A 23,754-nucleotide genomic window follows, 5' to 3' on the forward strand; every position below is an offset into this window, starting at 1 on the left:
CTGATCTTTAGCTGCTAATTTTTCCACTTTTTTTTTTTATCACCTTTAACTGTGTCTGTCCACTCTTTCTTGCTGTGCAGATGGTGTGCAGCGAGTTTAAACCTGCTGCTGCTGGAAAACATTCTGACCAGTGAACCATCGGGTAAAATTGCACCCATTGAACCAAATAAGACACTTCCAAAAGGCAGCAATGAAGTTAATTTTCTCCACTGACATCTGTTTTTAACATTAAAATAGAGCTCATGTCACTCCCCTGTTCATCTCCCTTCACTGGCTTCCAGTTGTAGCCAGAATCAAATTCAAAACTCTCCTCTTGGCTTACAAAACATTTACAAGAACGGCCCCAGCCTACCTGGATTCCCTGATCCAGGTCTACTCCCCTTCACACCCACTTCGCTCTGCATGTGAGAGACGCCTGGTGCTTCCAGCCCAGCACGGCTTGATATCTCTAGCCAGACTCTTTCCTTTGTTGTTCTCCAATGGGGGAACAATCTACCAAACTCTGTGCGTTCTGCTGAGTCCCTTTCTACTTTTACGAGACAATTGAAGACTCAGTTGTTCAGAGAACACCTAGGCACTTAATCCGACTCCACCTTAGAGGTAGAATAAGTCAGGTGGTCCAAAACCCAGCACTTATTTAGCGCTGACAAAGTAAAAAAAAAAAAAAAGTGGTGGTGTGTGTGTGTGTGTGTGTGTGTGTGTGTGTGTGTGTGTTGGGGGGGGGGGGGTCTCATTGACCAATCGCACTTGAAGCACTTTTTGCACTTACTACAGGTTTTTCCTTATGTCTGAATTCTTGCTTGTGTTGTATGTCGCTTTAGACAAAAGCGTCTAGAATTGTAGAATAAGGATTGCTGTTGCTATGCAGGTTTAAGGTCATAGATTTCTGCAGTTCTTGTGGAATTTTTCCAAAACTTTGGTGCAACAACTTGTAGCAGCTGATTTTGAACATGTTTAGTGTAACAGGAGTTCCTTTAACTGGACTGACTCGAATTTCTTGTCAGATTAGGACCCACGTTTAGAGGTAACATGCATGTTTTTAGAAGTTTTTCCAGGAGCTGCTTTTCGCATTAGGACGTTTTCTGAATTCTGCCCTAAGTATGGGCTGTATTAGACAGTTGGTTCTGGTAGTCCAGATGTTGAACGCATGAAAAATGTGAACACCTTGATCCACTTGGGCTTAACCATCTCTAAGTACCTCAGTTTGGATAAACTATGACCTTAAGTTGTGGTGTTGGGGGATTTGCTGGAATTTCTGCTTGAAAGTGCTGCTGACATCTTAATCCTGACGCCACAGAGGTCTTGTAAAGTCCACGCATGAGGAGATCAGAGCTGTGTTGGAAGGACATACACGACAACGTTCACAGGGAGAGGCTGTCATAATGTTCTGGCTCCACAACGATTTTGAGGTTGTGCTTTGTTAAAAGTTAAGCATCCTTGTGGCTGAACTTTTCTGTCAGAGTTCAAAGGAATATTGATGTCAGATTATTGGTGCCTTCCTTCCCTGGTTTGTTTTTGTTCTGTGACTTTGTTTTTGCATGTCCTTGAATTGAATTTTGATTTGGTGTCTTTATCTTTTGTAAATCTGGTCTTAAAGGTTTTCAGAATTCCATCACTGTTATATAAGAATGACTCGTTAATTCTTTAGTTTATGTGATAAACTAAAGAGATATGACTTCATAGCACTAAACAGGACTCAGTGGCATGACTCAGAGACAGGTTTTTAAAAAATGAAAATATTCAGCTAGGTTTGGTACAACCGTAGTTAGTGAAAGTGGACCCTATCAGTGGGAGACACACAAGGGAAGGAGGTTAAGCTTCTGAAACAGAAGTGAGGTGATTTTTTTAGAAACAAAATAGTAAGAAACAATGAATAAATGACTAAGGAATGTGCATCCTAAGGAGCTTTCAGATGAGCCTGCTGTCTGATTCTTTTGATGAAACTCAAAGGTTTAGAGCAGTTTTATGACTCATATCTTCTGACCTCTTTGTAGATTGAGCAAATGAAACAGATCACGTAGAAATTGCATCACAGTCACTTATTTTGTCCCTCTTAAGCAGTTTGTGGAGCCACGTGTAAGTAATAGAAGTACTGCAGCAAACACGATTGCTGTGTCGGATGTGAATCGATCAGTCACAGATCAGTTTGAGAGTCTTTTTATATGATCTGACCACCTATAGGGAAGCCATGACTCCAGTCCAATTTCTCTCCTTTGCAACAAAATACATCTGAATAAATCCAGCTGTCCTGTTAGTGTAGTACACTCCAGATAATGACATGGCAAAATTCATAGAGTGGCCTATTCTGAATGTGCACCGGTGCCTTCTGGCATCAAGTCTGTGTTCATATATTTACATTTTCTCCAGAGTGGTTCAAGATTAGTATAAAATGAGAAAAGTGAATGAATAATTACACTGTATGAGAATGGAAAGGAGCTACAAATTCATCAGTGAGATGCAGAGTGACTCATATAAGTGGCTAGAATTAAACCAGCAGGACATTAGGGGCACAAAGTTTGAGTCATTCTTCTTGTGAGACTGGACTCTTTCTTGATATCCGTGATTCTTAATGGTTGCTGATTGCTCTTCCCAACAGAGTAGCTTTCCAGGGCTGCATCAGACACTCAGTTGTCTGTGAATCGATACTTCGTCACTGATAAAGCTCACAATGCTCTGAGAGAACGTTGCAATGATTTTTTTTCATCGTTTCTAAGCCTCCTGAAGTATAACACGGTGCCTCTGACTGTCTGCAGAGAGAGAAAAGTCCAGAATCCACAGCCTCATATTGAATCCTGTTGAAGCTAATTAGTTTCTTAATTTAATAATTGACAAATGAAAACAAACTGCGTTACTTTTCCACTAAGATACTTTCTGAAATACGGATGTGGAATAGTATTTAGATATTTGTTTGATGAAAATTTTATTTCTTCCTTCCTGCAGAGATGTCTGCAGGAAGGAAGGAAATTTAAAAAAAAGAATGTTTGGGTGCATGTCCTTAAGCCAAAGAGAAAGAACTGTTTGCTCAACCTGAGGAGCTGAAAGTGTGTTCAACGCAGAGATAGGACAACTAAATCAGGCTTTGACTGTTAGTCATGACTGTGTACAGAGGCATCTGTGCAGCTGCAACACTGACAGTAAATCTGTATCGACACAAGATGCTCTAAAGCTCCCTGCAGCACTGACTATTCTGCTGTGAGATATGGCGAGAACACACACGCACAAAATTGATGTCCAATACATCTTAAAGTCAAAATTGGTTTTGCCAACCTTAAACCTTTTTAGAAATCCCTCCGATTTCAGCAATTGTAATAAGTGGTAAAAAAAACCAAACATTTGGTGCTTAGTTTGTTTTAAAAAAAAATGGCAACAGTGGGATCCTATAGGATTATATCAAAATCACTGACTGTCAGTATAAGAACCTCAATTGCCATTTAGAACACACACTTGCAATCTGATGACAAATGAACATGTCGATGGCTGATCACTATGTTACGCACATGTCTTAATAAGCCCCAAAAAAAGAAGACACGGCTGCTGTTGATTTAAGAGGCACTTAGGCTTCAGTTAGATCAAACTGATTGGTTGTCTGATGAGATTACTGAGCAGTCACGTTCACTCCCTCTAGACGCCCAAATCTATCCACAGAGGCAGTGAACAGATGGGAATGTTGACCGCGGGGAGTTTCTTGGTGATCATGTTTATCTCATCCTTCATGCAACTCATCATCTGCAGTGAGTAGGCCAACTCACATCAACGTCAAACATGACTTTTCCAACTTTTTTGCTACTTGTCCAGATCTTGATAAGCAAGGTTTGATATATATATATATATATATATATATATATATATATATATATATATATATATCATAACATTATTTTGTGTATCTCACATATTATATATCAGTAAAAAATGTCACCCATTGGCTTGTATTGTAGCTAAAGTAAAGCCTGGAGAATGACTGGTTGATGCTGTCTTTTCCAGCTGGGGCCAGAACCTTTCAATATGGGAAGCAGAGTGAAGCAGGAGCTTAAATCCAGTGGGGAAAAAGCATCATCAGGGTCATGGTCGCCACATACAGCTTTTATTTTACAGTCTGAATAAAACAAACCAACAAACAGCAAAACTGTCTATGAAAAATGTGTTACTAGTGATGATGACAGTGTACATGCATCTTGAGTTAACAAGTGAATGAGGCTCATGGGCTGCTGCACACAAACTAGTTCAATCACTCCAGAATAGTCACATGACTAAAAAACACTCTATAATATACTCTATATTAAAGCTTAGTATCCACCTAATTATTAGAATTAGAATTGTTTTTAATTTAGCTAATGTCACCATAATGAAGTTGACACTTTTTGAATGGGAGTCTATTGGAGTCAGAGGTCTCTTAGAGCTAGCAGCCACAGACTCTCAGTGATGTTGCTGTTTAAGGTACATCTGCATTGGTTTGAATTTCAAGACACTGATGTTGCCCCTTAGTCTGTGAAATCTAACTAATACCAATACCAGGATGAAATATGTACCTCTATAAAAGAAATACTTTAAATCTCAAATAATTCTATAGTCGAAATCTGTTAAAAAGATGAAGGTGATGATTTAACATTCAAATAAATAAAACATTTATAAAAAAACAACAACAGGAGAACATTATAACACATGCATCATTGATGGCAGTACAAAAGAAATTCACTCAAAGGCTGCACCAAATCTTTTGTTTGTTCCTTAAGAAGTCATTTATTATGTTACTAACACGTAACTATTTTGCTGTACCTTTTACCCGTACCTTTGTATAACTTCTAAAAAATAAAAAAATAAACATTTGAATTAGCAGTACATAAAGGAATATTCCTGCTGTCACTGCAGTAAAACAGACCCTTTACCTCCTCATGCTCCTTCAGGATGAAAAAGATGTCCAGAAACGTGACTGATACCGGTCACCCCACCCGTCCGCCTGCCTGCCTGCCCCTCCTCCTGCTCTGAGGGGAGTGAAAAACAAAGCCACACAGATGAAACATGGTAATAAATCTGCTTTGAGCAAAGTGGGGTGTTCTGTGTGAGACTAACTGTCCTCTAATGGAAATGTCAATGGAAACCTGAATGACTGAGGACCACACAGAGCTGAACTAAATCCAACAAATTGAACAATCAATCACTGAAGTGAATGAAGTACTTGTTGTACAGGTGGACAAGATGAGGCACTAGGTTCTATATGTTCAATCTTGACAAAGCTGGTCATTCTTTAGTGAAAGTGTCCTTGAACAACTGAAGTGATCTGTTGAACACCTGAGACGACACATGTACTGAAAGGATGTGAAGAAAGACATTTTTATTCTTCAACTAGAGGACACAAAACCCGGAGCCTTGATTGTGGGTTTTTCACTGCATGTCTGTCAAAGTGGACTCATATATGTCACAGTGTACACTGATAGTGCCTTAATGTAGGAACTGATTGACAACTCAGTGCAGCATTTCATCTTGTTGATTGCAACACCACCTGAATCTCTCTCACACTATGAGGCTATGCACTACTTTAACGGTCACTTTAGGACCACATGAATTTTCCCTTAGAGACTAAAAACGTTCTGAGGAACAGAAGGTGCACAGGGCCCCCACATCCTATTTCAACCAACTGAACGCTCATCTGTACAAATCACATTTTCTGTGTGTAAACTAAGGTAGCCAAGTTTTTAATATCCATCTACTGAAATTACAGAGTAAAGTCAAAGGAGAATCGATCCTGACATTAGTATTCTGTTCCACCACAAATACTACCACAAACAAATCAATATGTCACACTGTTGCCTTGAATTTTTATTTTTATTTTTATTTTTAATATTCTACAAAGACTGTATTCTTCTGCAAGGCTGCTGGGAAATCTGTAGCTGCAGGACTGGAGTTTGAAGCTAAAATAAATCATGAGCAACTCTAAAATAACAACTTTTTCTTCCTAAAAGATTGACACTACAGTGAGGACTTCTGTGGCTATTTCAATATGGAGGCACTTTTGATGACTGACAGCTCTGACTTAAGTTTTTTTTTTTTTTTTTTGATGGATTTTAGATTAAAAAAAAGCTTTCCAGCATGTAGCACAAAAACAATATCAGTGAAGTGAAGACTCTAAAAGTGGTGGACAAATTTGTAGACAGGTTTGATATTTCTTCCTGTTTTTCCCCACCAGATAAACACACACTGTAATGGAAAATGAATAATAATTATAGGTGTGATTAAATGATCTTATGAATGCTTCACTTTTTAATGTTTTAACAAATTACACTGATATTAAATTTGAAGTATTTCAGCATCAGTTCTGCCATCATCGTGCCATAACAAGGAGCTGAATTCATGGTATCACCCACCACCCTTTCCACTTCTCATTTGTCATCATGTCCACACTGCTGCTTCACGCTGATGTTTGCAAACATTCATCCATTTTCTTATCCAGAGTCTGGTCTCGGTGCCAGCAGGCTAAGCAGGGCCTTTTAGCTCTACTTCTCCCTACCAATGTTTATCAGTTTCCTGGGGGATTCCACGGCATTTCCAGGTCAGATGAGATATGTAATCCCTCCAGTGAGTTCTGGGTCTACTCCAGGGTCTCCCCCCAGTTGGACGTGTCCTTAAATCCTCTAAAGGATGGCACTCGTGGAGGCATTCTTATCAGCTGGTTGCTTTTAATGTAAAGGAGCAATGACTGTACTCCAAGCTGCCTCCAGCTGTCTAAGTCCAGTCACCCTACAGAGAAAACTCATGTCAGCTGCTTGTTTCTGTGATCTCATTCTTTTAGTCACTACTCTGAGCTCATGAACACGGGTGGGGGTTGGGGCGTAGACTGAAAGATACACTGAGAGCTTTGCCTTCCACTCTTTGCTCGCTCTTTGCTACGACAGCCTCGTACAACGCCTGCATTACTGCTCATGCTGCACCATCTTAAACTCCATTTAACCATCATTCATGAGCGAAATTCTGCCATACATAAACTCCTCCAATTGCAGCAATGCAACTCCAACCAGAGAAAGCAATCATGGCCTCGTATAGTGGAGTTAATGATTCCACTTGCCATCACTTGCCATTCGATGCAATTATTTGCCTCATTTACGATCCATTATTAAAGGCATTATGGAGGATGTTTTTTTTTGTTTAATTTGTCTGATTCACATAAAATGAATATACTGACCTTTAGTGGACTTGTATGTATGGTTTCTAAAAAAATAAAAAATAAAAAAAATAACTGTGGACATTGCAGTACCTGAAAAACATCAGCCAATCAATGCGCTCGGCCCGAGGCGTTTGGTTTGCTCCCTTTCCTGTCAATCAAAAATCTTCCGGCTCAGGCCTAGTTACGTAGATTACGTACGCCTTGGACTTACGTGTTTTCTGTATGTGTTGCTTTGGTATAGCTTCGTAGTTAGCAGGCGACTTGTTTTGCTCATCTTTTTTGACATAATGGCAGATAAAGATCCAGGAGGACCCAGCCGTAAAAGACAACTTCACGAGTCCTACGCAAGTTTCTGGAGGGGGGCGTTTCTTCGTAAATGTTAAGAGGGGGGAGGTTGTATGTGCGGGTGCGCATGCTATGTTCAAAGTCATAGGAAATTAAATCTCCTCTAATGCCTTTAATTTCCCACAGGGACTGGGAGTAATGACAGCGCCCTCTGCTGGACCCCTGCAGACTGGAGATGTGCGCCCGACATTACGTTGTAAGCTTGCTGTATCCTGTTTCCATTTCAGGTCGATTGAAAGTAAGCTCTGCTGAAAATATTTTAGTGGTAAAACTCCTGGCTTTTGCAGCTGTTCTGCTTAGTCAAAATATACAATGAATTACAAGTACGCCCTGTTGTTGGTGACTTTTGTTGTGTTTTCGGGCAAAAACACTTGAAGAAGGAAACACTACGCAGAGGAGTTTCTTTTTCGTCTTTATAGTGGGCGCGCATTTTCATAACAACACGACACTTCAACACTTTCCACCACTTTACGATTGCTTACTTCTTTATCAGTTCCTTATCAATAACAACGCTCCACTGCCACCTAGTGGACTGGTAGTATGAACTCTCAGGACACAACATTTTGCCAGCGGGATTGTAGCTTCACTAGTAATCTCCATGGTATCAGTGCTCACTAATAGTTCGCTTAGTAACTTCTTTTGTGTTTTAGTAATTTCTGGAGCTTTTTTCCACTAGGGTTTCTATGAATGCTCTGAGCTTGATTCTTCACACAACGCAAGAGAAAGTACACAACCACTACACTCACAATGGCTGCAAACTGTGCCAATGCGTGCTGAAGTCTGAAGGCAAATAAACAATGTCATCTGCAAAAGATAGAGCCTCAGCTCCGAGTTTCCCAAAACAAACACCCTCCTCACCCTACCTACACTTTTCTATGAATATCACAAACAGAATCAGAGACAGAATCATGTCATTCTGTTTGTTTTGTTCTCAAGCAACACACATTATCCACTACTTTTTTAAAACATTTTCTATCACATTAAGTGATCATCATTTACACAAACAATTAAATCGTTTTCAGCTGTTTAGAGTTGACTAAAAAAGCACTTTTTAACACACCCTTGCATTTACGATACACTTTTGTTGCATCAATGAGTTATCAGTCAAATATTCACTTGATCATCCCAACATTTAGGTTCAGTGGAAGAAAAGAAGAATGTGGGGAACAAGAGCAAAACGAGTGGGAATGTTAAAGAAAAGCAAATATCAGGCTCCTGTCTTTACTCTCAGCTCATTTATCATTCACCCACCTGCAGGCTCAAATCTTTCAAACCTCCAGCGGGGATTTGCAGTGATTAATAGCTGTGCTGCAGTCTGTTCCTCAGCATGAATTACAGGTGTGAACTGACACAGATAGACACCAACAAATCTAAATGTCACACGTACACCATTCTGCTTTGAGCTCATCTCATTTTCTTCTGTCTGCCCATAATCACCTGTTTGACAGCTTTGTCTTTGCATGCTCAATCTTTGCTTCACTTCTACAACAAAAGCTGTCCAATTAGCAGACATTTAGTTTTATCATACAAGTTGTCTCAGTTTTAGCATGTTTTTTTTTGGTGGAATTTTGAGTTGAATTGTTTTGAATGGATGGCAGTAGTAATTAGCTTATTGATTTTTGTGTCTTTCTTGTTTCATTGAGGCCATCTGGCAGGACTGATGATCACTAAGAGCGGCTGAGTTCTTCAGTTCAAATAGATATGACATGTAGGCACACTGTATTCACAAAAACTTTCCTGTAAAATGCTCTTGTGTAACTCACTTCTTCCACATTCTTGCTCTCTTTTGACTGTACTTTTAAGTAGCAGCAGCAACCGTTTTCTTCTTACGTTATTTATACAGTAAATACAAACTGTAAATCACAGAGTGTGTGGTACAACATCACTCACCTGCCACTCTTGATATTTAAATTGGGAAAAAACAGATAATTTCAGTCTGCGATGGCAGAACACCACAATATTGTTTGTCAGTTGTTAGTGAATTGGAAGACATTGAAGAAAGCAATCAAAAAATGTTAATTCTTGGGTAGTCCATCAAGACCAAATGGCATATTTGATTTTGGCCACAAAAGACTTTCTGGAGTGTGGGCTGATTGTCACTCAGTCTCTGTTTTTTTCTTTTCTGTGCATCTGCCTCCGTCCTCTTTCCTTTCCCCTCCTTTTCTTTCTAAAAACACTTCAGTTTCAGTCGATGACTTTTATTAATATTTAAAACGAGGACAGCGATGTGGCAAATCTCTTCCCTTTCATCTTTTTCTAATTGATTCTGACCTTGTTCCTTTCATTTACACCGTGACTCACCGCTATAGATGTATGTTGTGGAAAATGCTCATAAGTTTTCTTTTTCCCACTTTTTTCCCACAAAATCTGATTTAATTGTCTTTTATAAGCTGTTGAGGTGATTCTGATGACTTGAAGCAGGTTTTTGTGAGGCATGAAGAAAGCAGTTTCAGCTCCTTTGACTGTGAGCCAAATAGTTTTTTTTTTAAAACAGCTGTGTTTAAATATGCAGCGACCTAAATGTTTTTCATTTTTCATTCCCCTTGCACAAGTCAGCCATTTTAGTCAGAAAAACTGGAACGAAGCCTGAGGAAACCTCGACTAATTTCATCACAGGAGAAAACAAAACCTTCTGTGTTTAATTAACCTCCTCACTTTACTCTCGCTCACACATCAATTCAATATACAAAATATTGATTTGTTTATTTATTAGCTGCTTTGAATGCTGATGTCAGCCTTAATTGGATATCTTCACAGCTTCTGTCTTCTGCAGCCCCGTATCATAACACCAACACCTTTGTGTTTCACTGCTGGGACTATGCAGTCACTGTAGTTCTGATCGTGTTCAAGCCAAACATTTTGGAAGCCATCTGAACTAAACAAATTTATAATTTATGTAAAAAATGTGCTGCTAATATACATCTGGCTTCTTTTTGTGCATGTCCTCTACAGAGTTTGACATTATTCGTTGTCCTTCATACTGTCTGAGCTGTCACAGAAACTCCGTTTTTTTCATAATTTCTGTACTGTGTTTGGCGTTAGGACGGCTACTGCATCTCTGATTAGTGGTATAATGGCTCATTCTATGCTCACTGCTTACCGCTGTGACTGTGTTTTGACTGATTTTTAGTTGGTTGCCAGTTTTCCGGTATTTTTTTAATATCTTTGTGAAATCACACAATCAGATCAGGTCCAAAATTGAGATTGCTCTAGTGTTTGCAGGTCATTTTAAACCATGCTTGTGCAATTAGTCTAATTTAAAATTACAGTACTCAGTTCAGTGCTACACAGTGAATTCCGTTTTGGTTTACTTATTTCTGTGTCAGTGATCACAGTTGTATTTATGTGTGTTGTTCTAAACATCTACTTTGGCACCTGGAATTTCAGTAGTATTTGCTTTTGATTGTTCATAAGGAAAAATATTTTTCTTGTGGCCCAAGAACACAATCATCAAGAAGGGATGCAGTTTAATTTAATTTCACATTTAATTAATTTGTGCACACAAGTGTACTCATGTCCACTGTATAATGGTGTATATGTAAGTAATAAATATTATAGAGCTGTAAAATGTACTGCATATTGTGAATCCTTATTATTTACTGTTAAAGTACATCTTTAAGAATTATCCAATTTAGACCGTGCAACATATGTGTGTACCTGTGAGTGTTTACATGGCGCCTTGGATAATGATTTATTATCTTATATCAGAAATATAGCTCCCTTACTAATAATTCTGTTGCATGAAGCAATCACTTTAACTGTAGCATCCAAATAAATTTGCACACAGTGGAAACAGAAAATAGATTTTGCTTTTATTAGTTTTTTTAATTAATTACACTCAGATAAGCCGTCAATCCACAGACTGAAACAGGCCTCAATTGCTTAACATAACACAGAACAAGACAAATTCCCGCAAAGAGGGACATTTCAGTTTAACATTTGCGACCCAAGAACACTCCATGCTTTTTATCGATGTAAAAAAACGAAGCAATTTCACAACAGCAATCTACAAGACATGCAGACACGTCTCTTAATGAGACTCACAATGCATTGAACAAAGAGTTTGTGCGACACACAAACATCTAAATGATGCAGTCCTGCTCAACTTAGCTGCTAGATTTTCGTCACTGTTGTTTTTATGTCGTGGTGGTGTCTTTTTGTAGGAGGCAGAAGGAGTTTGTGCGCACAAAGTCTGAACTTCTGATCCCTCACGCTGTAAATGATGACATTCCAGCAACTGTTGGAGGCCAAAATCCAGAAGGCAAAGAAGGAGAAATTGCACCACTTATTCCCCAAAACGTTACCAACAACAAAGACGGCAATGGGGGTGAATGATGCAGTGAAGGCCACCGTTAGAGTACCAATGGTCTTGGCAGCTTTAATGTCTGAGAATGTAGGTTTGGAGATGCTTTGGCATTCGGTCTCAGCCAGGTGTTTCCTACGTCTTGAATGCTGTCTGATACTGGAAAGAGAGATGATGTTAATGACCACAGTGCCACCAAGGAGGGTGAAATCAAACGCAGGAAAGAGGAGAAGGATGTTCCAGGCCTGACTGGGGAACTCGCCGATGGTCCCCAGAACGTAGTTACACATTCGGCTGCAGGAGTTATACTCCAGAGCGATCTCACTGCTGAAAATCATCGGAGACACAGCCAAGAAGAAACTCCCCACCCAGGAGAGGACAATGAGGATGGTGGTCCTTTTGCGAGTAATCACAGAGTCCTTGTGCAGCGGCTTCAGCACTGCGATGCTCCGCTCAATCGTCAGCAGGAAAATCGTTGTGATTGAGACAAAGGTGCACCCACCGAAGATGGGGCCGATGACGTTACATGGGTGGAAACTCACTGATTGTGAGTTGTAGAAAGTCCACTCCGGTGCTGAGTCTGTCACCATGAGATAGACCTCGGCGTAGACGGACAGCGGCACCACAAACATTCCCACCGCCAGATCAGCCACAGCAAGGGAAGCCTTCAGGTAGCCCTGTGGTGTGTGGAAATGTTTGGTCCCCAGCACCACAGCCAGCGTCACCAAGTTCCCAAACAAGATGGCGAAGATCAGAAGCACCATGAAGACTACCATGAGGATTTTGTTGACCAGAGTACAACAGCAGACAGTGCAGTGCGCCGGTTCAGTTCTGTCCAGCATGGTCGGTGTACTGGTGTCAATCATTGGGTAGGATGCTGCCTCACATTCACATCATGACCTAAAATAAACACAAACAGAAAGCGATGTCAGGTCTGAGGTGTTTGTGCAGAAAATATAGACATAAAAAGATAGAAATGCTATGATACACAAATCGTACACGAATTGAGACCGAATACCACAACAAATCATGTATGCCCTTCCAAAGTGCATTCAGGATTCTGGAGGTAAATATTGTTTTGGTTTTCTGATAGACAGTGCAGGACAACCAAGCAGAGTCCTTCATTTAAGACAACTGTAGAATGGTGTTTTTTTTTAAAGGCCTTTAAATCATATTAAGTCTTAAAATTATGCATAATTAAGGCATAATTAATTATGCATAATTTCAATGATGGGTGAGTGCCATGGCCCAGAGACGTTTGCATGGCTTCCATCAGCTCCATTCAGGCTCCACCTCTTTGTTTACTTTTGGATTAACCCAGAGTTAAGCATTGTCAGACACTGACAAGATTGCAGCAGTCAGAATCACCACATTGAGCTTCAACACTACTGTTGAGGAAACCTATGGCTAATATCACAAAGGGTTTGTCTTTATGTAAAGTCAATGGGGCAACAGAATTTTAGATGTTGGTGAAAAATTGTGCATGAAAATGTGGTTCATGAAAAGAGGAGTCAACTCCAACTTCCACAGTACATTGCTTTAAGAAATATTTAATCCTACAGTTATAAAATGGGAAACCGACAAAGCAACTTCTTCGTTAGACACAGTGTTGAGGCTACAAAACTGCAGATTACATTCATTAACAACTCTTTATTCACTTGTCTTTTCTAGAATATCTGCAAATGTGAAATTTGGAATGATTACAGTAGATGAAAAACACAACTATTGAAATGCTCAATTTTGTTCCGTATTCTTTGGGATTAACATTGGATTTCCTCACCTGCAGCGTGTTTCTATGTAGGCACTCACAGGGATAAGTAATTGCCAGTTTCCAAACATCAATGTTAATCATTTCCTCACAAAAGCAGTTTTTAATCAGATTCATTCCTAGAATGCGTCACTGCCCGCTGGCTACTCTCGTAAATCTCATTTGCATCATCAGAAGTGAAATGATGCAAGGCCTTGAAACTTCCTGTGTTGGTATTGGACCTTTACATTAGAAATTAATGGTGTTCATGCCTTTTCCCTCCTTTCAGCCACATTCTCCTTTTCCTTGCATTTTCTTATACATTTCACTACGCATTATACTGTGTATAAGACTGTGTCAGACTTCAGCACCTTTCCCAGTTCCCTGACTTCCATGTCCACCTGTTTTAGATTCTCCAATCAACCCTCCATTTATCAGGCTGGCAGTGCTGCAAGGGAAACCTGATGGCTTAATGGTGAAGGTGTATAATCACACTTGGTTTCGGGTTAAGTGCATCTTTCTTACGGCCTTTCATTTCTGTCTCCATCCAGACTATTTAAACTGTTATTTTGCTTGTCAACAAAACAACAACAACAACAACAAAAAACGCTTTGTGCTTTTGCTTCCCTACATCCACCTGTTCCGGCCTACCTGTTGCTTTCATCCATCACATTTCTAGTGATTCTCAGCTAATTTTGTTTGGAACTGCTGGCCTTTGCATATGGTATAGGAGCTCATTTCAGAATAAGATATAGTCAGATAGACTAAACACAGGCTTTTTTGAGGGGGGTGGGGGTGGGGGTGGGGGGGTGGGGGGTGTTGCAAAGTAGGAAAACACGACCAAATTAGAAAAGAGCTGCAAATGTAGAAAACACATCAGGCAAAATAGGTGCAAAAAATAAAGGTAAGTGCATAGTATAGACCAGTAGAATGGGTAAATGCTTTAGGATATATGTGCAGCCCCTCAGCTGCAGATATGAAATGTGTTGTACCTGTCTGGCACAGAGGGTGGAGCAACATTTAAAAAAAAATGCATAAATGGTGAAGTGATTTTACAAATGGCCAGAAATCAGCAGTGTGTTTAGTTGGAGGATTTTTTTTTAAATGAAAGTCTTCTGTTTTTTTCCCTCTCTGAAGTTCCTGCGTATCAGGGGCAGGCATGACGCATTAAACAGAAGCAGTTTGACATCAGTTGGCAGCTCTGCTCATCACGTGACGACAAGCTGGGCAGCCCCTGGGTGCTGGATGGTCGGATGGGCAGATGGACGGATGGATGGATGGATACTACCAACTTCAGCGCAAGGAAATGTGACGTTATAATCTGGCCGGTCCACAACAACAGCTGTAGTAGTAAACAAAACCCAGCTGACGCTCGTGGCTTCGTTAAAGGCAGACCTGGACATCCTCCTTCTGATACACTGAGATCTCAAACTACAAACACGAGTCAAATTAAATTCGCTTAAACCGGTTTAAAATGACCATCAATAATTAAATCTTAATTTTAAAAATGCAGATATGTGCAGCCTTTTTTAAGCTACACGAAGAGGTCAAGATGAAGTCTCCACGTCTGCGTAAAAGTGCATTAGAGCCATTTTCCCAAGAGCGCACATGGAGCAAAGGGTGGTTTAGAAATGCTGATTTAAAAGGCAACAGTATGCATCTAAAGTGAGATTAAAGTTCAATAAGATGCTGTTTTTCCGAATTCCGTTTTTAGAGATTTAACAAATACGCAGCTACAGCGCGCAGTCATGCAGAAACTCCCCGCATATCCATCCAATATTATTCTGGACGCGAACAGAAATCCATGTAAATGTGCTCCAGTGCGCACGGATCAGCGCCATCCAGCAAGACTCTGTGCGTCTTACAGGACGTTTGCTTTAGAATATGTAATTATCTTTATGTTTTGACACAATAACTTTATTTTGAATTTTAGAAAAGAATTAATAATCATTTTGGTCGCTGTTTGGTCGCTTTGGTTTTGGAAAGCGCAAAGGTCTCACGGGTTTTGCGCAATTCCACATTTCTTAGACATGCCTTCTTTAAAAAGAATTTTCAGTTGGATAAGCGCATCAAGGGTGTCAGATTTTTAAAAAGTTAAATTCATCACGGTCTGATAATATTAAATATTGAAGTCAACTACTCACTTTCTGCTTTAAAATCCTCTTAAGACGCAGATGCCATCGGGTCCGTAAAGCAGCATTTCTCTGCTGGATACCCACGCTGCAGCTTAAAACATCCCACAGTCCTCAGGACGACAGCAACAAAACAGAAGAGTCCATTATGAGAAGAAGAAAACTCACTTTAAGGTGTGCAGCTTTTACGCACAGACGGTTGGATCTGTGGCGCCGGACGCTGCGCTCTGGTCTGCACCACTCCGGAGAGAATGTTAAAGCTCCTCCGCTGGTTTCTCCATTGGCTGAGGATGCTGATGACAGAAGAGTCCACCGCCTATAATGTGATGCCTGCTGCGCTCTAAGGACGAAGGTGTGTGAGGATGAGGAATGTCTCTAGTCACCATGTCAAGGTGGGCCATTTATCTAACAGTCAATTCTTGGCTATATGAGCATTTTTCATCATTAGCCCAGAACTACTCCTTTTCTAAAACCTTAACCAGTTTCTCATTTAATTTCAGAACTGCATCAGTTCAATGCACCTGACCTCAGCGCTGCAGCAGGCGTTCTCAGTCTGAGTCATTTCTGCAGCATGAGAGACTATTTTTTTCTTCTCCTGTTCAATTACTTTCATGACATTTTTTGGGCAGTGCACAGCTGAAATGCTGTTTCACCAATTAGGCTATGTGAGCTATTTTCTCCCAAACCCAAGGTCCTAGAAACCTGAAAATCTGGGAGCACTGCAAGCACAGCATCAGATGACATGAGTATTATAACACAGTCAATCTGGTGTTGGGTTTCCAGCATAAAAAAACATATTGTGGAGCTAAACAATGACCTAGAAGTTCGTTTTTGTCCCATACAGCCTCCTAACAAGGAAATCTTCAACCTTAGACTGCACACTGCACACTGGAGATGGACAAGGAACACAGAGAGAGTAAGAAAGAAAAAAAAGTGACAATTTTCTATATTCTGAAGGAATTTTGCAGTAACAATTCCTGCTATATATGAGAGGAGGAGAAAAACATGCCAGCAGTTGACAAAGCAAGCTTGACTCAAGGTGAACTTCTGGTACTGAAATGTTTAAAAGTCCCACATAATCTTTGTCAGTAAGACTGTTTAGTCAACCGTTTTTTTCCCCAAAGGGTAAAGAATGGACTGAGTCCAACATTTTTCTCCACATGTGCAAGACGTTCCAGAATAACAGAAAAAATCTAAATCTTCTGAAAAACATATAGATGAAAATGAAAAAAAGTGCTCCACCTGATGCCTCAGAAACAAGCAACTAAGTAGGCTTTGAGTTTGACTGTTTCGCCATTTGGCAAGTAATTTAAAATTGAAATCAATAAACCACAACAAAATCCACAGCAAAGAAATAAGGAATGCGGAAAGAAAGCATAAAACTGGACAAATCAATACATTACATAATAGCACTCATTCAGTTATTGGTCATATACAGAGCAAAATACACAATTCAGCCACAGCATCGAAAGCAATTACAGGTGAAGTGGACAACAGTGATTATTTTGCTACAAGGCAAGTGAACAGTCGGTTCTTGAAGCTGGTGTGTTGTAAGCAGGAAAAAATATAAAGACGTCTGAGGTGTCTAGAAAATTTGGCCAGTAAATCTCCAAAACAGCAGCTATTCCATGATGATCCTGCTGTGCAGTGACTAAAGTGGTTCAAGGAAGGACAACTTGCAAAAGGGTACAGTGAAGGCTGCCCTGTGTGGTCTGGTCCCACGAGGGAGGAGGGTAACTGCAGAAAAAATTGCTGAACCACTTCACACTGACAATGATAGAGAGGTGCCACAAGATAGAGTTCTTCACAGCTTGTAGTGAATAGAGTTGCCTATGCCAACCCCAGCGGGATGCTCTGAGCAGTGTCCTGCTGGAGAAAAACAGGGTTCTCTGTGCACCTGACAGCTAAACAGAACTAAGTTAGGTGACTGCAGTGTCTTTGTCCGAATCATGTTAAAACATTAGTCTCTTTTCACAATTAAAGGGTGTCAATTAATCAGTGTCAGTCCCCTTTTCCCTCTATAAGTTCTGCGAGTAAACCTAGGACTTAACATTCATGTGGATGCTCCATTGTCATATACCACTACCTGCAGACCACATATCAAAGCCATGCCCTTGTGGTTCTTCATGGTGTCACACTGCAAACATTGTTCAGGAATGTAGTTTCACAGTTCATGAAGCTGACTTGGCGTCCTCCAGATTTGAATCCAAGTATCTGTGTATGTCAACTATCTGTGAGATGTGCTGAAAAATGGGCCCATGAATGCCCCACCTTACAATTTGCAAACATCATGAAGACTGAAACCACAGCACACCTTCAGAGGTCTTGTGGAGTCCATGCGTGGACAGATCAGAGCTGGTTTGGTAGCATGAGGTGGATCTACACAGTATTAGGCAGGTGGTTTTAATGTTGTCGATGAGCAGCGTAAGTAAACGTTGCATGGGATAAAGAAAAGCAGGAGCTGTACATAAAGCATCTCTCTGACACTAATTTGCAGCCACAGATGTTCTAGACTCAGCTCTCCTATCGTCCACGACAACCACAGAATCTGTTGAGTGCCGGGAAGTGTTGCTAAACGCTTCTGGTTGTCTAATTCTTCAGAACATCTTTGTATTCTGTGCTCTTCAGGAAATTTCGGAAAGCCCTCTGACTGCAGCAGGCTGAAGTGTAGTAAGCACCGCCTGTGTGTCGTAATAGTATCATTTATCTGAAGGTCTGACTTCAGTCCTGCAGTGAACACAACAAAACAAAAGCGTAATCCCGTGCTTCTCTGTGTGTGGTGGGTAATCCTTAATCCAGGGGTCATAGCGGGCAACTCTGGTCCAATGCTTCAGGGAGGTTGTTTCTGGAGCTGCACTCAAACAAATATCCGTCAGCTGCGTCCTTTTACTCACTGCCTCACCTGTTTTTTTAAGAAAATGATCTTCAGTGAATAGTTGAAAAGCCAAAAACTATAGTTCCTGCTCAACCAACCACACATGAGTCATTTCTGCACTGAGTTCTTTCATTTCCTCCTCCTCTCCTAGTGACACATACTTTTGCTAAAATTTAGCTTTCAACACAGGGATTTAATTTGAAATCAAATATTTTTAAAGAGTGATGCCCTGCTTTTATTTGTAATGTATTTACTTTAACACGTTGTTCTCCTCCATTCTTCTAATTCCCCCCATCCTTCCTTGTTCTCTGTTCTCCAAGGTCCTTGATCACAGTCCACGATCATCAAGGATGTTCTAGTCCATTCAGTGTGTCTCGGAGGAGCTTCGAGTATGTTACAACATAGTGTTTGTGATTAGGCAAGTGCCCTCTTCTGTAATGCACAACCTACATTTATTTAAAAAGGACCTTGTCACTTACGCAAAAGAAAATGTTTTGTATCGCACAATGAAATGCTCAAATGGTCAAAATGCTCAAACCAAACATTCAAGAGCTGAGAGAACAAATACTGCAGTTAACAGGAAGAGATCATATTTGATGTCATATTTAATGTGATATTATCAGTCCCAGCAACAAGCACAGTATTATCACATAACCGCCATCTGTGCAGGTTCTGTCACAGCCTTGTTGTGGTTTGACACAAGTAATAGCTTTTATTACTGAATGATGAACGATTCATGGGGAATAGGAATAATAGCACATATGGCTGTAATGTTAGTCATACTTATTCACAGAAAAAACACGTGTGTAGAATCTGAAACAAGAATGAATCATGAATCATCTAATTAAAGTGCTGCTATAAGACAAGACAAGACAAGATAAGATATCTCCACATATACATAGAGTGCAGACTTTTTCAGAAGCTTAAAATGCAGGGACCTGAGGTCAGCAAAGTGAAATTTAAAACAAAAAGACAAAATCTAGATTTGAACGGCTAGATTATTATTAGTCCTGGTGTTTAACAAACCATAAGGTGACATTTTATTTATAGCATTTAAAGCTCCCTTATGTCTCTTTTGTCCTTGGAGTAATACATATATATTTAATCATATATTTGTATTATTTCTATCAGTCGTGGCATGCTAAATCTTACATGTTACTGAGTTTTTATTTCACACCTGAGGTTCTGTACATCTTGAATAGTTGCTGCCCCATTGGATTGAATGACCGTGTTCTGGTTTGAGACGAGGAGTCACATCTGTGAGATGGAAAGCACATCATGTTGTTAACCACTGGTCAACCAGTCTCCTGGTGACATCTTCACAAAACATTCCAAAGCCATAACTTGCTCCTGGTTAATTGAGTGAGAAGAAAATCTTCCAATTCCTGGGTCACTAAGACCTCCTGTGATGTTGTGTGAGACACAGTGATAATGAGCTGTTACAAAGATATCACCTCAAGCTCAATCTACCTATCTCAAGAAATGCGTGTTAACAACAATTAAGTCCCTGATAAAGACCAGTTACTGTACACAGAGTGACACGATGTCACCCATAGCAACAGGGTCTCAGCATCTTATTGAATAGATTGAGAGAGGAAGCTGAGTGATGGTGGTAAGATGAGATTCTTTGTGAATATGGACCCTGACCATTCAGCCTGCTTATCTCTGCCCTATGAGCCTTTTACCTCATAGCTATACAGTTACTCCCTCTGTCAGTGCTCATACCTTGGTAGCTTGCCTAGTTGCTGTGTAGACCTCATCCAGTTTGTTTTGGGCAGAAACACTCATGCCGTATTCCCAATGACATATGTTTTCTTTGTATTTTCAGAAAGTGTAAGAGTCGATCATACAAAGCACATAAGGTTGTGTGTGGTATGGATACAACTGGCACAGACTGCTTTATCTTCATACGGCACCCTAAGCTTTGAGTCATATTTACATCACAGTTTGTAGTGAAAAAAGAGCTGTCATTGGTCTGTGCACTCTTGGTGGCTCAAACGTGGGAGACACAATGACGAACGTGACATATGACGGTGGATAAGCAGAAAAGCATGATGACTAACATACTGCAAAATGCGACTAGATGTAGTGGGACATCCTGGTGCTTTTGGTACGCTGCATTTGACTAGTATGTATTGGGACATAATAAATCTTATTCTGGCATACTACAGCTGCAGGGAGCCACAGAAACCTCCTACACTCAGCCACCAGTGAGTGTACCTATTAGCATGTCATCAAAATGCACTTTAGCGCCTCTTTACTACAGAAAGTGGTGTAAAATAACAAGTTCCAGATGCTGATTTTTAAAACATCCATTGTGTTCTTATCAAGGTATTCACTTCCTCTCCTAGACAATGAATACTGTCTTGTTCTATCTTTAACTCACTGCTTTCTGTGTTTGATAACTTGGAGGAGTACCAACGTCCTTAAGGGGTTTCAGAGCACAGGGAAGGATGGAGCACGCTGATTTATGCAGAGCCTTTAACTGTGCAAATGTTTCAACACTACTAATTGCAAGGCCATGAATTAATTGCTTGATTTGTCATGTTTTCTCTGGATAGTCACATCTGATATTCTATACTGTTTTCTATGTAATTTTAAGAGCAGTCCATGTTCCTTTGTTTAGAACATGTCTGCACTGACTATAGCAACTCTTTAATATAACATCCAGTACATATGGAGCCCTATTAAACCAGTTAGTCTATCTCACTTATGGTTTCTGTTGAATATACTGAAATGCTTAAGTTGAATCATTAAAGGCTGTTCATTTGTGAGTGCGTTCCAACCCCCTTTTAAACTCTTTGTAAATTTGCTGTCCCCAAGAATAAAAGCATCAGCTGCAGTTTGCTGGAAGACACGAACAGAAAAGAATTCTCAGATAAAACTAAAAAGGACAAATCCTCCTTCCTCTTTCTTGTTTGCTTGTTTTGTTATAGCCTTTCAAAATGCTGCAGAACATTAATTCTTGACATTAGAAAGAAAACAAATGGCACTAATCTAATAGTCGCTCTGAAGCTTTTGTTTGTCATCTGATCTCTGTCAGCAAATGGATCGGCGCTTTTCAAACGTTATCACATTTCTTTGTTGCCGTTGATCAGTGTATCTGTCTATGTAGCTCCGTGCAAAACACAATTGCTTGTGTCGGCTTATTGTTGAGACATAAAGCAGGACTTTGAGTTGATTTTTAGTGTCAGGCTGAGCTAATTTGGAGGACAATGAAATAAAAAGAAATCTAGTTTAAACATCACAATTACAATATGAGGCCTCCAGCCTTAAAATATGCCAGATCTCTTTATTTTGTTCAACTCCCATTCACTGTCTTTCGAAAAGTTGATTTCTAGAATGCCGGTTTAAAGATTTATTTCTGAACTGTTTAACACGTGCTGTCATATCTAGCATCCCATGTTGAGCAGCCGCCAATTTTACATCCAGGTGGAATCCCAAATTCAAGGACATGTTCACAGAAAACACATTCACTCAAACCAGCTGCACTTCAATGATCAGAAAAAACAAGAAACCCTTTAAAAATGTCATCCCCCCTGAAAGACAAGCACACAGTTCTGGCAGTGTAACAAGGTCTTTTCCCATTTACTGCTTCAGCTTCTCTGATGCCTGCTTGCTGTTTCCTCACAGAGAGCTTTTTTTTTTTAAAGGATTTCTGTCAAATGTGAAAATAAAATCTCCTCCTTAGACTGGTGGAGCCTCCCTCCACAGTGTCTAATCAAATGCAGACAGTAAGACCCAGATCTGTCAGGTTATTAGATGTTTAACTTAAAAGTCAAGTAGAGACAATGAAATAACAGCCTTATTAATACAGGTGCTGGCCTGACATGTCAATTTGAATTTCATTACTGCAGCTTCCAAATGAAGAGCTCATTAAGTTTAATAGAGAGCTTCAGTGTTTCAGCATCATCGCACTGCTTCATAAAGAATGATGTTGTCAGAGTAAAATTCTGCATGTAAACATTTGACAGTCTCCTATCAGCAGATTCAGTTCAAATATTGACTCACGCTGCGTACACATAAATATTCAGTCGCATTTAGCTTACTCACAAATTAGATTCAGAAATGCCTGTTGAATACACACGCAGAGCTGCATCCGTGCTTGCAGAGGAATAAGATTTGTCGACAGTTAAATCACCTCTTTATTGGAAATATAGCACTGAGGCAACGTGACTTTACACACAGCGGGAAACGCTGTGATGCTAAAATGTTCACAGTGACAATGAATGCATGCTGATGTTTAGCAAGCACAGAAAGGTTTGTGCCTCCATGGAAAGTTAGAAAAAATTATAAAAATGTGCCCTTCTGAAATGTCTTTCAGTTTTTATTTATAGGCTTTGTTTAACCCTGAAAAATATTTTAAAATGAAACAGCAATGTTTGCCATGATCTCCATCTTAGTTGATGGGATTATCTGATTAAATAAAGACCACAACTCCTTGGTGGCATATTTTAAAAGCACTGGATTCCCTATAGCATATATGAAAGGGAGTTCAAAAGCCCTGTGACAAAACTGCAGTATTTGACATCCTGGGAATGAAAATCAACTGGCTAACATTTGCTTATTTGCAAGAAAAGTTATTTATTTTTAGTCCCAATAATGACACTCGATGAAACCACTAAGCGGCCAGCTTGGCCAAAAGAAAAAAAGAAGAAGAAGCAAAACTAATCAATAATTTTTCATTATATTCTTTTAAGTAATCTTTTCATTTATTAATTAATTTTATGTATTACGTATTTTTTTTCTTTTTAACTCATATTAGCTCACGGCCATCATGTCTATTAGACTGTTATTTTAATTGATTACAGGTAAATGTTTTTTTTCTTAGAACATTTTAGGCATATGCAGTAATTTTTTAAACATAAAATTTGATATTTTATGCAATTTTCTGTTCAAATAAAGCTCCACTTGTTGCTTTTCATTTAAAGCACAGTAAATATTGCATAGATTCAACAAGGTGTTAGAAACACAAGAAGCAAACAAGAAGATTTTGGTCCATATTGACATGATAGCATCACGCGGTTGCTGCAGATTTGTCGGCTGACCATCAATGATGCCAATCTCCCGTTCCACCACATCCTGAAGGTGATCTATTGGATTGAGATATGGTGACTGTGGAGGCCACTGGAGTACAGTGAACTCATTGTCATGTTCAAGAAATTGGTTTGAGAAGATTTGAGCTTTGTGATG

The 23,754-nt window shown here is 39.8% G+C and overlaps 1 protein-coding gene and 1 long non-coding RNA gene across 2 annotated transcripts in view; one reads left to right on the plus strand and one right to left on the minus strand.

Annotated features, from left to right (window-relative positions):
* Positions 1–11,187, plus strand: part of LOC127536536 (uncharacterized) — a 29,483-nt gene extending 18,296 nt beyond the window's left edge. Inside the window, exon 3 of the long non-coding RNA XR_007945559.1 lies at positions 7,631–11,187. This is a non-coding gene — a long non-coding RNA (uncharacterized LOC127536536). The remainder of the gene's footprint in view (positions 1–7,630) is intronic.
* Positions 11,188–11,295: 108 nt separating this feature from the next.
* On the minus strand, positions 11,296–18,759 carry LOC110963514 (5-hydroxytryptamine receptor 1B). The gene is made up of 2 exons (XM_022211910.2): positions 15,699–18,759; positions 11,296–12,707 (listed from the first exon to the last, which is right to left on the minus strand). The coding sequence occupies exon 2, from the start codon at positions 12,671–12,673 to the stop codon at positions 11,618–11,620; it is 1,056 nt and encodes a 351-aa protein (XP_022067602.1). The 5' UTR covers positions 12,674–12,707; positions 15,699–18,759; the 3' UTR covers positions 11,296–11,617.
* Positions 18,760–23,754: the final 4,995 nt, after the last annotated feature.

The sequence above is a fragment of the Acanthochromis polyacanthus genome, chromosome 12 (assembly GCF_021347895.1).
Source record: "Acanthochromis polyacanthus isolate Apoly-LR-REF ecotype Palm Island chromosome 12, KAUST_Apoly_ChrSc, whole genome shotgun sequence".
NCBI lineage: Eukaryota > Metazoa > Chordata > Actinopteri > Pomacentridae > Acanthochromis > Acanthochromis polyacanthus.

Coding starts and splice junctions, on each gene's coding strand:
- LOC110963514 (XM_022211910.2), bottom strand. CDS start 12,673: ATGATTGACACCAGTACACCGACCATGCTGGACAGAACTGAACCGGCG.